This window comes from Garra rufa, chromosome 14 (genome assembly GCF_049309525.1).
Source record: "Garra rufa chromosome 14, GarRuf1.0, whole genome shotgun sequence".
NCBI lineage: Eukaryota > Metazoa > Chordata > Actinopteri > Cypriniformes > Cyprinidae > Garra > Garra rufa.
Window position 1 is genome coordinate 25589058 of NC_133374.1, and position 17198 is coordinate 25606255.

At 35.3% G+C, this 17198-nt stretch overlaps 1 protein-coding gene across 1 annotated transcript in view; it reads left to right on the top strand.

Moving 5' to 3' along the window:
- ncam1b (neural cell adhesion molecule 1b) overlaps window positions 1-17198 on the top strand; it is a 159539-nt gene extending 142341 nt beyond the window's left edge. Inside the window, 4 exon segments of the mRNA XM_073818210.1 lie at window positions 8321-8516; window positions 8773-8889; window positions 11575-12156; window positions 15804-17198. Coding sequence (XP_073674311.1) covers window positions 8321-8516; window positions 8773-8889; window positions 11575-12156; window positions 15804-15918 — 1010 coding nt within the window. The 3' untranslated portion in view covers window positions 15919-17198.

The window sequence follows — 17198 nt, forward strand, 5'->3', positions numbered from 1 at the left end:
TGTGTGTGTGTGTGTGTGTGTGTGTGTGTGTGTGTGTGTGTATATATATATATATATATATATATATATATATATATATATATATATATATATATATATACACACACACACACACACACACACACACACACACACACAGTATATATATGATATTTTGTGTGTGTGTGTGTGTGTATATATATATAGATATACATACACACACACACACACACACACATATGGAAATAGATTTAATAGAGTATTATTTAGAGTATTATTATCATTCTATATTAAATAATAGACATTTTAATAAAAAATAATATATATAATATATATAAATTTGCTAATATATAAATATTAGCAAAATTGTTGTAAAAAAGTATAGAAAATGTGTATAAATGTTTATCTTAAAAAAATATTGTTAAAAACACTTTATTGTTTATTATAATGTATATATAAACTTATTTTGTGTGTGTGTATAAATATATATAAAATGTTTACAAAAGTATTGTGAAAATGTGTATATATGTTTATTATAAAATGATTAGCAAAATTCTATTGTAAAAGTAAAAATTATAAATTTAAAATTATAAAAACAAATATAAAATGTATATAAAAAAATAAAAATGATATTGTAAAAAACAATATTGTGCTGATTTTCATTTAATCACTAATTTATACAGGATTTATATTTGCATATTCAACTAAATCAGCATTGCTTCTTTAAAAAAAATGCTTTGAATGGTCAGTTCACGTTTTGTTTCTCCAACACAAGAATCAACAGACCTCTTGCATTCACATGCAGGTACACTCTGAGTCGCTGTCTCTTTAATGTTACTGACTTGGCCTCCATCCACCTGTGACCAGGCTAACCCTCAGCATTAGCAGCAGGGCAGTAGCCCAGTGCATCTCCCTTCCCCCACCCCCTGCCTGATGGAGAATCACTTCCTGTTTACAAGCCCTGCCTAGTGTGCTGCGGCTACCCAGAAGCTGGGGGTTGCGGTCTGGTCAGGCGTGCCAGGGCCACAGCTGGGGTTCACTGCTTCACTTGTAATGTAACAAGCATCTGGTGCTTCTTAAATGCAGAGAGACTTTGTCTGTCCCTCGCTGTCTCTCTTTCTCATTAACACTCCGAGACGGCCCTCTGGACGTAGGAGGGCTGAATCGCCGCTCTCTTTGGCATACCAGGCTGTGAATGGCCCACATCCAAAGGCTGTTTGTCTCACTCACACCTCGGGAGTACAGAAGCGCACTCCTCACAGCATGCCAATGAGACCACATCACCTCCCGACTAGAACTTCACTAAACATGTTTTATTTTTTTACTGTGATAACCAACAGTAAAGTGGAGAACAGCTTGGATGTTGGCGTATTAGAAGAACATTTTGCAGTGCTTTAATGTAGTGCTTATCCAGTATAAATCACATAGTTTTATTTATTTTGAGTAATATTTAAACACATGCTTACTCAAAATAATAATTTCCGCAACTTGTGTGCAGGTTTTCCGTTTATTTAATCATATTTGGCATTTTGTAGCCTCTCAACTGAATATTTTATAAGAACTCATGCATTATTCTGCTGTTTGTTAATGAACTGTGTACATCTTGGAGCTACAATGTCAGTACAGGCATATTTCATAACTGCTTTAATCACAATGGAGATTTATTTAATGTGGATGCACATTAAAGCAGATCTTCACAACAAATCTGTTTCCTCCTTATGGAAGACTTCTGGTGCAGACTCTTTATCCCTCAATGCCAGACTAACAGTTTTTAGGTGACATTTTCATTCACAATGAGTGTTTTTAAGCTTAAACATCATGAAATTCTTTAGCATTCTTTTATTTGTCTGACAGTTATTAATGAATATATAATGAACAAAGCAAGTGTTAAACATGTCTTTTATGACTAATTATGTTGAGGTCAAAAGTTTACATACCTTGCAGAATCTGCAAAATGTTAATTATTTTACCAGAATTTGAGGGATCACACAAAATGCATGTTTTTTTTTTTTATTTAGTACTGACCTGAATAAGATATTTAGCATTAAAGAAAATAATGGTTGAATTTATAAAAATTATTCTTAATACTGTTTTTGATCCACAGCTGTTTTTGTTTAGTGAGTATTTGAACCCTTTCCAACAATGACTATATGACTTTTTTTTTTCATTTAGTGCTTCCCCTTCAGAAGTTACAGAAGATACATGTTTCCTAGAAGACAAAATAAGTTACATTTACCCTGATCTTCAAATTCAAAAAATTTTCACCCCCCAGCTCTTAATGCATTGTTTTTCCTTCTGGAGCATCAGTGAGTGTTTGAACCTTCTGTAATAGTTGCATATGAGTCCCTCAGTTGTCCTCAGTGTGAAAAGGATCTCAAAATCATACAGTCATTGTTGGAAAAGGCTGGCTGAAAAACCAAAGAATGTGTGGGACCTGAAGGATTTTTCGGAAGAACAAGCAAGGGACTCATGAACAACTATAAAAAAAAAAAAAAAAAAAAAAAAAAAACAGCTGTGGATCATTCAGGTAACAACACAGTATTAAGAATCAAGCGTATGTAAACTTTTGAATGGGGTAATTTTTATAAATTCAACTGTTATTTTCTCTCGTGGACTATATGTGATCATCGTTTATGTGAAATATCTTATTCAGGTCAGTACTAAATAAAAAATAACATGAATTTTTGTATAATATTAATTATTTTGGTAAAATAATGAGCATTTTGCAGATTCTGCAAGGTGTATGGAAACTTTTGACCTCAACTGTATTAATTTATATAAATTTAATTTCAGGGTTTATATTTAGCTGCGCAACTCTGTAAAATATTTTAAAAATGTTTAAAAATTATGTTATATATAATATTATGCACACAAGTCTTATTTTAGTTTCATTAAGACTTTTGAAACATTAATATATTTATTAATATTTTAATCAGGTTTTTTTTGGGGGGGGATAGTTAAAATTCTAGTAATTTTGTTGTGTTTTTGTCTTTTTTTGTAGTTATACTGTATATCACAATATAGTGCATGTAGTCAGTATTCTATTTATTTTTTATAGAAGTATAAATCTCATAATGATAGTGTTTTCAAGCATTTTACATTTATACCAAAATAACTCAAGGCATTAACAATTTAAACAATATACTTTATTTGTGTGCTTATGTTCAGCTATTCTTTTCAACTGGTAACTTTTTGAATTTTTCGTATCATCAGTCATCAAAGCTCGGTAAATACTGGCTATTGACACTGAGATTTACTTAAAATTTCACCAAGCTGGTTACTCACTAAAAAACTTCCACGGATCATGTTTTCAGGCCATTTTAAGTCTTATTTTGACTTAACGAAGTGGTTATATCCAAGTGTGTGAGTTGTTTACTTATTTTTTTCTAATTAGTCTTCCTATTAATGCAATTATATTGTTCATTCAGACTGATTTGAGAGTGCAAAACGCGTACAAACACAAGAGGCAGGATTTATCGCATGAACCAATCACAACCGTTCATATCGCGATGGAGTCATTACCTCCTCTCACGTGACTTTCCTCCATTAATTCTCAATTACCCCCCTACCAAACTTACCGCATGTTTTAGGGGGACTGTTAAAACTCAATGGGCTCAGAGGAGGCGAGAGAGACGTGGACTTCTGCTGTAACTTTACATTTTGGTGTCGCTTTTGATAGACTTTGTGATTTATAGACTTTCTAATGTCTATGTTTTCTAACATAAGCGTTGTTTTAATTTTGTACTACAGTATGTTTCTCATTTAATACTTTGAGAAGACACTAACTCCCTTGCCTCCTCTGAGGAAACGCTTTTTAGTTTTTCACTTTCGATTTTAGTTAACTAATATCCCTGATGTTCATACACAAACATATGCATTAATACATATTGCTACTCTGCTGTTGTTGCTCAGCTATTCCACATATTTCTCATACTTTGAAGCAAAATCAAAACTACACAGCGCTGAGCTCTTCATTAGCAGCTTGCTTTGTAGAGCGTTGTTTGTTTAATGCAGTACCTTGGTCTTCGAGGACATTCCTCAGACCATTTTTGTGGTTTCAAAGTCAGTAAATGCACTCTCTAATTAGCTTAAAATATAATAAATAGCTTGTTCCCTGCTATCCGCTGTGTGAGCTGTGAGGTACGCTGTGTTTTAGTCTGCATTATAAAGTGAAGTGCTAATTCTACGTGTTTTGCATAATTTTCAGTAACGCCGTCCCGTTATTATCCTCGTTAAAGTGCAATAAACAACTCCCACCGTCCCATCAAAACCATTTGCTGGCTTTTGCACGCCTTGTTTTGTAATCTGGGTCATCCTCAGGACATGGCGCCATTTATGCAAGAACATCTCAGGAACTTTTCATATTTCATTTAATTTGTATCATCATTTTCTTTTAAGTGACTTCCGAACTACTTTCGAGAAGTCGTATTTTCCCATCCCAAGCCCTAAATACTTGGCAGCGGTACTGAGAATGACCCAGCAAGTGTCACATATTTTCTCTCTCACCCTCAGCTTGTGCTTTCATTCGTTTTCCTTTCATCCCCACTTTACTTTTTCATTTTGAGACTTTGTTTCTGTGTTTGACTTATTTTTCTGCCTCTTGTTTTTCTCTCTCTTTTTCTCTCTTCCCATTTCCCTTTTTCCTTGTTTCTCTGTTGTCCTGTCGTTGTTCCTGGGCTTGGAAAATGGACGGACCATCACATGCACTCATAACGCACGCGTCCTGGTGCCAATACTCTTCCTCCTCCTCCCCTTTGTCATGGTTATGGCGTGAATGTTTGTTTCTGCCTGTGATCTTTGTGTTTTGTAGTCACTCAGAGTGGTTCTTCAATCTCCTCCACTCTAGTGTCCCTTCTGCTCTCTCCGTTATTGCTGCTTTTGCTTTGATAGAGTCGAGGAAATGTCTTCTCCTCATGTTGAGGATCCTCTGCATGACTTGTCTCTGTATCTCTCTAATGTGCTGGGAACACTGAGCCTCATAGACAAATAACTCCAATTACAGTAAAATACGAGATATGTTCCGTTTCAGATGACCAAATGCTTAAAATGACTGTGCTTTTTAATTTATGTGATTAAAAACGTAACATTTTTATATCGCATCCAGTCTATTGCACTGTATTGTGTAAGTAAAGCTGCATTGTGTCATTCCAGTGGCACCAGATGGAATTAACTGAACGCTAAGCCCCGCCTTATTAATCATATACATACTTATTAATCAAGTTTATGGAGGATTTGTTTTTGCCTGGTTTTAAACGTAAATTAACAATAATCTAGAGAGGCGGGGCTTAGCGTATAGTTGAAAAACATGAATAAATAATGAAACGGAAGGTCATGAGTACGTTTTTAGAGCCCGAATACTAATGTATGGCCTCTGTGGGCTTCTGTGTGTTTAGAAACAATTACTTTTGCAATTCCATGTAGTGCTGCTAATGATGCAGAAATGACACGTTTCACCTTAAAGAATGACAGAGTGAAGTTAAAAAGTTAAAAGCAGAGAGAGAGAATATATCTTGTCTGTCTGATGTTCTTCTTTTGCTCTCGGATTGTTGTTTGAACTAAAACTCTACAAGTCCTTTGGGAACGAATTTTGTAACAAACCTTTCAGATGTTATTTTATTACTTAAAAGATTTTTTGAGGCTTCTACTTACTGTAATGTTTGGGGGGGGAAAAACAACGCAGTGTATTATAGTCATCACTAGGGCTATTGTTCACACGTGGCATTATTAAATTCATTTTTATATAATGTTGTAATGTCTTTTTTTATTTTTTAAATATACAATAAGTTTGGGGTTGGTAAGTTTTTAAATTTGATCCTAGATCACAAAACCAGTAGCACGGGTATATTTGTAGCAATAGTCATAAAAATACATTGTATGGGTCAAAATGATACATTTTTCTTTTATGTCAGAAATCATTAGGATATTAAGTGAAGATCATGTTCCCTGAAGATATTTTGTAAATTTCCTTCTGTAAGTATTATCAAAACTTAATTTTTGAGTAGTAATGTGCATTGCTAAGAACTTAATTTGGACAAATTTAAAGGCGGTTTTCTCAATATTTAGATTTATTTGCACCCTCAGGTTCCAGATTTTCAAATAGGTGTATCTCGGCCAAATATTGTCCTATCCCACATCCTACATTGTCCAAACCATACCTCAATGTAAAGCTTATTTATTCAGCTGTCAGATGTTGAATATATCTCAGTTTCGAAAAGTTGACACTTATGACTGGTTTTGTGGTCCAGGGTCACAAATGTTTTTAATAAAAGGTCTCCAAGATTGAATTTATTTGATAAAATATAACAGTAAAAACGGTGATATTGTAAAAATAAATAGACATATTGAGCCCTATAATTTCCGCTATGTGGAAACGCAGACAGAATCGGGTCATGAATTTACTGTGGAAATTGGAATGTGACAAAAATTTGCCAAATTCACAATGAATAAATCAAAAATAGGTCCGTTCACATCAGTCAAAACGCGATATGAACTATGTTCTGCACTTCTCTCTGTGAATGAATGGACAATCTCTAGAACTGCTCTGAGACTCACTTCATAAGCATTTTACCGTTTCTTTTGAGAAAAACTGTCATCATATGATACACAAAGCGAAACTTAAAGGTCTTTAAAAGTTAGGTTTAACTTGAAAAAACTGTGACAGAAATACATTGCTTAATGTAATGATAGTACTACTACTAATATTATACTTAAAAAGGAATTATTTCTTAAAAAGGAAATAAATACAATAATATGTTTTTTTTTTTTTTAATAAAATCAACTAATTAAAAATGTTTTTCATTAATAAATTTAATGAAGCCATTAAAATGGAATCCAGAAAGTTAATGGAAAACACAGAATTTGATTATTACGGCCTTTTAAAAAAGTCATTTTTGATTGTGACGCGATGCTAAATTGCTGTTAAATTGTGCAAGTTTCATGATTTAAGCATAGACATGCTTTTTGATCAATAAAATGTATTTTAACCATTAAAACAGAGGCTATAAAAAATTTTAATGAAAAAAAAAATAAATAAATAAAACCGGTTTCATAATGCCCTAGAATTTATTTATTTTTTTTTCAAAATCTTACCAACCCAAAACTTTTGAACGGTGGTGTGTATGTAAATTGCAATGACTTTAATCTGCCATAAATAGCGTTTATGTTGTGTGAGTTGCCATCATCATATCATCATGATCTTAACTGTCACTGGTGTTTATAGGTAAGTATTATTTATTTATTTATTTTCTACTGGTGGTCAAAAAACCATAAAGCTTGCAAAGATGCGGGCAAAGATTATATTATCATTTAGTCCCCCTCATGTTGTTCTGTTGGTACAAAAGATTTTGACAGTTTTGGTTCCCATCGACTTCCATTATATGAACGTTATATGGAACTTATGAAAACTTAAGAAACTATGTTGAACGGTTTGGAGCCACGTGAGGTTGAGTAAATGATGACAGAATTTTATTTTTGGGAGAATTGTCAATTCTGTCATTAATTACTCACCCTCATGTCTTTCCAAACCTGTAAAACCTTCGGTCATCTTCGGAACACAAATTAAGATATTTTTAATTAAATCCGAGAGCTTTCTAACCCTGCATAGACAGCAACGCAACTGACATGTTCAAAACGCAGAAAGGTAGTAAGGACATTGTTAAAATAGTCTATGTCACATTAGTGGTTCAACCATAATTTTATGAAGCTACAAGCATACTTAGTGTGCACAAAGAAAACAAAAATAATCACTTAATTCAACAATTTCCTATTGCATGTATGCGTCGTCGTGAACATGCTTTGTAGACTGGCATGGAAGAGAAAAAAATTTGTTAAAGTTATTTTTGTTTTCTTTGCGCACAAAAACTATTCTCGTAGCTTTGTAAAACTAAGGTTGAACCACTGATGTCACATGGACAATTTTAGCAATGTTCTTACTTCCTTTCTGGGCCTTGAATGTGTCAGTTGCATGCTGTCTACGCAGGTTCATCAAAAATATCTTAAATTTGTGTTCCAAAGATGAATAAAGGTCTTACGGGTTTGAAACGTCATGAGGGTGAGTAATTAATGACAGAATGTTTATTTCTGGGTGAACTATCCCTTTAAGTCCAAACTTGTGCATTACATTCACTGAGTGCACAATTGCGTCTAAAAGGGGGAGTTGTTAGCTTTGCCTTGTTGCCTTCACAAATTGTCTTTGCCTTGCTGAATCCTGATAGTCTTATGATCTGAAAATAACTCATGCTTGCTTGACTGTTACATTGTGTGCAATTTGTGCATCTCTAGTTTGGGCTGATGATCCTCCTGCTCTGTCTCTTTGTCTGTATCTCTCCTGTTTCTCCTCAAGACTCCATGGAAGATGGGCCGGGCCTGAACACTGGAGTAATTGTTGGTATTCTTATACTGGTGTGTGTGCTGCTCTTGCTGATCGTGGACGCCACCTGCTGCTTCCTCAACAAGTGTGGCATCCTCATGTGCATCTGTGGTAAACCCGGCCAAGGCACCAAGGGCAAAGATATAGAGACAGGCAAAGCTGCCTTTGTGTGAGTATCCACAATGCTCCTGCACTCTATATATAAAATCGCCTCAAATAAGCTTATATCACGCGTGGCGAACAGTCAAGGGCCCTTCATTGTTAAAGCATATGAATCTAAAGCATGAATATTTTCACTCACATTAAGCTGTGCTTTTAAAGCCATCAAACAAGAGCTTCTCTTATGCCATCGCTTTAGTGACCTCATCAAACTCTACTCAGTGCTGTATAATGAGCAGATGTGTGTGCTTTCTCTTTGCATACAGTCAAGATGTGTCTAAAGAGCCCATTGTAGAAGTGAGGACAGAGGAAGAGGCCACAGCCAATCACGACGCAGAAGGCCATCCGGAGCCCAATGAGACCACGCCGCTGACCGAACCAGAGTAAGCTCAGTGTTATGTGATACTGTTACTGTGCTCAATCACTTAATCACTAAATCACAGAACATGTGCAATGCCATTATATCGGTGTTTTCTGCACCCTAAAAATAACCATTTGAATCCACCTCTGCTATCTATCTTCTATTTTTACTCTTAAAGACAACATGAAACAGCATTTTGCAATGCATTTAAAGCTGCAGTGTGTCATTTTTGCACAGCTAGTGGCGCCAAATGGAACTGTGGAAAATAAGAAAAGGTTCCCTTGAGCTTATACTGACACCTTGTGGTGTGAATATAACATCGCAAGAAATTGAAAGAAGGAAGTTAATACTTTTATTTAGTAAGAATTAATTAAATTGATCAAAACAGTAATGTTATAGTGACACTTAAGACATTTATATTATAAATGATGTATTTTTTAAAAAAAATGCTATTCTTTTGAGATTTCTATTCATTTGAGAATTCTAAAAGTAACAGTTTCCACAAAAATATTAAGCAACACAACTGTTTGTGTTTGATAATAAAGGCAAGACACAGCAGGTTAATATGGTAAAAAAAAAAAATAACTAGTAGTTATCGCCTTATTTACCCAGTTGATTGATTACATTCATAATTGCAAACGTTTTTTTTTTGTATTACACGTTTTTTAAATGTTAGGTTTAAATTTGGAAATGAGGCATTATTTAATGAAATATGCGCTAATTGCTCACATTTCTAGTACAAAAATCTAAAGACCGGATGAAGTCAGTTTTGAAATTCTTGACATATTAGAGTCGATACTTTTTACAGAGGGAATTGTGGGTATCAAATTATTGTCACTCCATGATTCAGAAAATACAGATAACAACAGACAGAAAACGATAAATTTTCACAATTTTTGGGGTAATGAAATGTTGTATATTATCAAGCAAATTATATATTAACAAATATCTGTAAAAACTCTCAGGATATAGACAGGAATAAAAATGTGAAGTTTGGTGTGTGTAAGTGCTACTGAAGTGGAGATTTATGGCTCAGTGTAAGAGGAAAAAACACATTTTGAGAAAACGGCTTTAAAAATATGTATTGTTATTGAAATCTATTGACACAAATAGATAAAAAGAAACAATTACAGTGTCTTTAGGATGTTTTCTTTCCACTAGTCTGGAAAAAAAACACTTAAAAAAAGCCTAAAATCTCAAACTTTGACAGGTGCATGAAAAAACACTGTTTTTGCCTGCAGTGTCTTTCCATAAGTTGCAAAATAGCATATTAAAATTATTTCTGAAGGATCATGTGACACTGAATACTGGAGTAATGATGCTGAAAATTCAGCATTGCCTCACAGGAATAACATTTTAAACAATTGCTTTTTTAAATTGAATTCAGTTAGAGAACTGTTATTTTTTAATTGCGTTTGTTTTATTTATTTCACAATATTACCATATATCTAATCAAATAAATGCAATCTTGATGAGCATAAGAAATAAATGTAAATTCAAATTTAAGTTGTAATTTAAAACAGATTTTAAAACTATTAATAAGTGCATCTTTAAAAGGAACCCCAGGTATTAAGGCTTGTATGGCTTAATTTGTCTCTTACTGAAATATGTAGTAGAAAACCCATGAAAGACTTATGGTTATATAAAAAAATCTGCATTCTTTTATACATATTTTGGACTATAGGGGGCGCCATTAGTTTGATGTTTGATGACATCAAATGGTTGCACTCAGTGAGCTACTGACGCTACTGTTGCAATTTTTAGTGCAGGACAACTCGGAAAATATAATACTGATACAACACACTGTGTTATAATTTTAGTCGAAGGGCAACAAGAGAAGCGATGTAAGTCTTTACTGCTTTCCTAGCGATAAGGAGAGGAAAAGAGAATGGGAAGATGCCTGTGGACTAATAAAACTTCCTAAAGACCAGCGACTTTGTTCTTTCCACTTTAGCCCTGATGCCTTTGAGGCTTTTAGTAGACCACAGCTACTAAAAGAGCTTACAAATGGCAGAGACAAGAAATGCTAGATGCCATCCTGGCAGGATATAAACATGCAGACGCTTGTTGTGACGCTGCGGTTACCAAAGAGTTTCTTAGTGTGGATTTCACTCGATATCCGGAGTTGTTTAGAATTCTATATATAATATGTGCCTATTCGTATATCCATCGCCACTTATAAGCTCTTTGAGCAGTTGTGGTCATCGTATCAGTATTTTATTTTCCAAGGTGTATTCTGAGTTGTGTTGCGGTAAAAATAGCGACAGGTAGCGCCAGTAGCTATGCAATCGAAATAATGGTGCCCCCTATAGTCCAAAATATGTATAAAGCGATGTGGTTTTTAAAAAAATAACCTAATCTTTCATGAGGTTTCTACGAAATATTTGAGTGAAAACAAACATGTTTTTTATGGTTAAATTGTGTACAGGAATGTATACACAATCAGCTTTGATTTCATGTTGTCTAATCTCATGCTCATTTTCCCTACATTCCCCCCCCTCAATTTTCATATTTTAGATCAAGTGCTCCCTCTAGTGACTGTTAATTGTAACACCACTCTTACAATACATCCAATACTGTATTTCAAATCAGTATTGCATATGTGTTGTAACCCCACACCTGAAATGATTTGGTGTCTCTCCCTCAATGTCTCCCCTCTGTGTCAACATCACCCGTCTGTGTCTCTGTTCTCTCCCTCTTCTCACAGGCAAGTGACGGAAACTGCCGCCGCGGTGGTGGACTTGCCTCTTTCCGTGCCCACTAACTCAGACACAGTCACTGACACCTTTGACCTTAGCCAAAGCAGCCCAGTTAGCGAAAGCACCACTCTCACCTCCAGCATCACAGCACCTCCCTCTGACCCTCCTAACCCCGACATGACACCACCCGACAGCAGCACGCCCAAATCTCACACCAAACCCTCCGTTTCATCTCCCCCGTCTTCCGATCCAACTAATGTTACTCTCCTGGTAGACCTGGGTGATTCCCCAGAGGCTGAGGTTCCTCCAGTGGTCCCTTCAGAAGAACCAGTCCCAGTGCCTCCTTTTTCCCCTCTCCAGCCAGCTGCTATAAACTCAAAAGTAACAGAAAACGCATTTGAGTCGCCCGAATCTCATGCCACTTTAAATCCCATCAGCCCACAGGGCAGCGTCGCGATCCCCTTAGTGAATCATGAACATGAGATTGATGGAGAGCTCCCACTGGCTCCAGATACAGACGTCCCTCAGGATGGGTCACATGCTGTGGGGACAGCTGGCTCCAGTGGCCCATCTGTTCCAGCACAGGACGAGTATGGATCTCTAGATGCTCTGTAGATGTTCTCTCAGTTTGTTTGTTTGTGTTGTGGCTGTTAGTTGTTTTTTGCAATTTCACTGCATGTGGTCATCTAAATGAATGTGCATGCCTTGTTTAGATTTGGTCATTTAAAGGTGGCGAAAATTAAAATAATTATGTCATTCCAGACATGAGAATTAATAAATGAAGGGCTGTTCACATCAAAGATAATAACTATAAAGAAAACTATAACTAAATAATCTTATTAGAACAGGTAAGTCCAAAAACCTCCAGTCCTCTAGAACTCACTTAAAGGGATAGTTAACTCAAAAATGAAAATTACCCCATGATTTCATCATCCTCAAGCCATCCTAGGTGTATATGACTTTCTTCTTTCAGATGAATAAAATCAAAGTTATATTAAAAAAATGTCTTAAAGTTTTAAATACAGATATTTTTTCTCACACAAATGCATCAATTTGATCCAGAAGGCCTTTATTGAAGCAGTGTGGAGTACTTTTTATGATGGATGGATGGATGCACTTTATTGGACTTCAAAGTTTTAACACCCATTCACTGCCATTATAAAGCTTGGAAGAGCCAGAACATTTTTTTTTAATATAAGTCGTATTATATTTGTCTGAAAGAAGAAAGCTGACTAAATCATGGGCTAGTTTACATTTTTGGGTGAGCTATCCCTTTAAGAACATGAGTTGTGGTAAGAAATACACTGTGTACTGTGAAATAATGGCAATCAATATCTCATATTAAGTAGTTTTTGCTGTATGCATGCAAAAACAAACATACAACGCCATTAGTGTAGTCTGATTCGCGAAGAAATGATTCTTACAAGCCTGTTGTTCATAATGAAAGAAATATACAGTGTGAACAGTAGGTCGATCCCCAAATCAAATCACTTTTATGTTTTTTTGTTTGTTTGTTTTTGTCATGTAGTTCTAAAAATCATAGTCTAGTTATACATGTACAGTTGCAATCAAAATTATTCAACCTCCTTGACCTGCAAGACATTTTGCTGCAGAGAACATCATTTTGTGAAAACAATTCAACAAAGGCATCAGTACACTATTAAAGGGATAGTTCCCCCAAAAATGAAAATTTGAAGTTTATCTGCTTACCCCCAGGGCATCCAAGATGTAGGTGACTTTGTTTCTTCATCAGAACACAAACAAAGATTTTTAACGAAAACCGGTGCAGTCTGCCAGCCAAATAATGGCAGTGGATGGGCACCAGACCTTTAAAAGTAAAAAAAAAAAACATGCACAGACAAATCCAAATTACACCCTGCGGCTCGTGGCGATACATTGATGCCCTAAGACACGAAACGATCGGTTTTTGTGAGAAACTGAACAGTATTTATATCATTTTTTACCTTTGATACACGGCCACGTCCAACTGTCATGAGCATGAGCTTTTCATCCGGCTCGTTACACGTGTACGCGCTCTGGCGTAATATACGCAAACGCCGGAAGGGGAAATCGGTGAAAAGTCCCGGATGAGTAATCCTTTAGCTTTAAATCAGTTTGAACAATCAGGATAAGCGCAAGTAATTAGCATTTTGAATAGCCGCTATACCCACAATCTCTGTGCACTGTGTAAACAATGAGTGTTGTATACATGCGACAGATCGCTTCCGGCGTTTGCGTACTCTACGTCAGAGCGCGTGCACATGTGACGTGACTGATGCTAAACTCGTGCTCATGACAGTTGGACGTGGCTGTGTATCAAAGGTAAAAAATTATATAAATACTGTTCAGTTTTTCGCAAAAAACGATCGTTTCATGTCTTAGGACATCAATGGTGCCCATCCACAGCCATTATTTGGCTGGCAGACTGCACCAGTTTTCGTTAAAAATCTTTGTTTGTGTTCTGCTGAAGAAACAAAGTCACCTACATCTTGGATGCCCTGGGGGTAAGCAGATAAACATCAAATTTTCATTTTTGGGTGAACTATCCCTTTAAAGAAAGTTTATTAATACACATTTGAGTAATTCTGATAATGTAAGTTGGTGAATAATGAAAAAAAAATCAACTTAGCTCTAAACATTTATAATATGTTCAAAATTATTCAACCCCTAAAAGTCAAATTTGGTGCTGAACCTTTTATTCTTTAAAACCACCAATAAATGCTGCTTGGAAGAGCTTCTGTCACCTCTCTACTGCAACCTTGGCCCATTCCTTACCTGAAAAGCTTTTAAGATCGCTAATAGTCTTTGGTTTTCACTTTGCCACTGCTTTCTTCAAATTCAACCAAATATTTTCAGTGAGAATTAAATCTGGAGACTGAACAGAGCACTCAAGAACATTCTATGACTGATCCCTGAACCAAGCATAAGTATGTATACTTTGGGATGATTTTCCTGCAGGAAAGTCAATTGATCATCAGCTTCAATCTTTGGACCAAAGGAATCACAATTCTTGCCAAAATGGTCTGATACTTCAGAGAATCCATGATGTCCTTCATACAGTCATGATTTCCATTTCTCGCTACAGTAAAACTGTTTTTAAAACTGTTTCCAGTTTTGAAGATGGAGATGGTGTTCTTCTGCGTATAAGCTTTGCCTAATCCATGGGTCTAAAAAGTTCCAGTTTGATCGTCACTCCATAAATCATTCTTCCAGAACTCCACAGGTCTATCCAAATGAATTTTAGCATATTCAAGCACATTTATGTTCTTCTTGGTCAAGAGTGGCATTCGGCAAGTTGCCCTAATATGAAGACCATACTTGTCTAGTGTTCTTCTTGTACACCTTATTAAAATGTTTTTCCTCCTTTCATTTGGCCATCTTGCAAGTCTTTGGCTGTACATTGCAGGTTTTTCCTCAGATGTTCTGATTAAACATTTTATGATATCATGCTTTTTCTTCAACGCCCTCGAGGTTTTCTGGTACAATATATTTTAAGCTAAGAAATAAGGCTGCCAGCTGTGTCTCTAGGAATTTTTATTGTCTTGGAAATCTTCACTTAGACTTAGAAAGTAATAAAAATATTTCTTCTCTATAGCTTTTGTGAGAGCTCTGTTGACTTTACCAGATTTGCAGCTTGTATGTACGTGTAACAGCTCAAGCTAATTCTGTTTTCTAATAGAGTTTCTAAAGATTCAATTGTGTTTTAAGACAATTTTGTTCCTCACCATACAAATAAGTGACTAAAAAAACAGCGATGTTAAATAGGGGTTGAATAATTATGACATAGCTGTGTTATTAGAGAAATCCCAGAACTCTAATTGACATTATCACCTTAAATATGCCAGTAATCTGTTATAGATGGAATTTTTATAAAGTCCTGGATCTTCAGAAAAGCTTGTATTTTTAAAGTACTGCAGTCTCTGGAGGGGTTGAATAATTTCGATTGCAACTGTAGTTCAAACATAAACATTTTCTCTAAGTAAGTTCACATCAAAGCTTGTGAATCAGCATTGAACTCAATCAAATCTTAGCAATGTTGAGACCTCTGCAAACCAGTGAAGTGAACTTGAGAAGTCCTGAATGAATCTTTAAGACCAGTTTTGTCAGCTAACTGAATAATTTATGAACCGAACCAAAGAAATAAAGTCATACAGGTTTGGAATGACATGAGGGTTAGTAAATAATGACAAAATGTTCATTTTTGGCTGAACTGTCCCTTTAATGGTCTCAATCACAGGAAAATTCTGGATGATGAGAAGACTATGACTGAAAACGCAAAGCTGAAGAAAGATGCACCAGGAGGAGAACCCAACGCCCTCACGCAAACAAACGCTACTGAGAGTAAAGCATGAGAAGAGGAATTGAGTAAAAGCGTCATGGTGACCATGAACGTGTTTGTTTAACAGTGCCCTTAATGAATTTTCTGAACAAAGCGGTGTATCGACAGACCGAAGTTTCACTTATGTATGTATGCATTTTCCTTTTATTTTTGTTGATTTGAGTAAACTTACAGACATTTCTGTATCAGAGTTACAAATCCATATAATTCAAAGATATTCTTATAGAGCTTCTTGTGTTACATTTTTTTTTTTCCATCAAAAGGATAATTATTATAGCAGGGCATCAAGTTATTCAGGAAAATGATTTAGTCAGTAATACACAAATGATTTGTTTGCAAAGTACATTGTTAAAATGTAAATGATTTCTCCTATTTTTTTATCTTGAGTGTTTGAGAGCTAGGTTCGATTTGTTGTTAGTTTTGTATTTTATTATATTTTATCATATTTTATTTACACTTAACTGTTTTGCCTGTTGGACGATAACTCATAATGGCAGTTATGTAATGACAAAAGATATCGTAAGGTATTTTAACATACTGTTATATGATCGAAAGTCTGGTAAAGATTTCAAATAAGCCATTTGATTCGCTATTGAAGTCTTTATTAAATCCGTTTTTACAATTATCGTGTGTTTCTAATATTTGGGATTTGTACATTAAATCATTCTTCCAACATGCAAAAAGCATCGACTTACACTAAAATATCTGCTCATTTTTATACCTTGTACCTCTGGAGAAATGTTTCACACTGTCACCTGCCAGCTTGTGCACTGTGATTGTGATATTGAGATCTTTGACATTTTTTCTTTTCTTTTAAGAACATTTGCATAGCGTTGCAGTAACTGCTGATTGTCCTTTTATAACATGAAGTATGTTAACAGTCCTGTATGAAATGGGACTGATGGGACACGTGACTCTGAGAAGAGTTCTTATATCATCACTCATTGCATGACTGTTTGCTTGCCCATGTCTGATGTTAAACAAGAGTGGCCTGAACTGTACAACCTCAGTTTGTGGCGGTGAAGATTGTCGGTTCTGGGAGTTTTCATGATTTCAATGCTTTCTATGATGTTTTGGAGAGAATGGAAGATAATTTTCTTTGCCCACTTGTACACCATTTGTTCAGTTGTTCACTGCCAGTTTGCCCCAAAACTGTAAATCGTTTCATGTATATGGGGATCTGACCCATGAAATTGCAGTATAATGGGCGAGCTTTACAATGACAAGCAAAGAACATGTTGTAAATTGTGTTGTTCTAACACATTTTAATTAAACTCATTAAAACATGAAAGA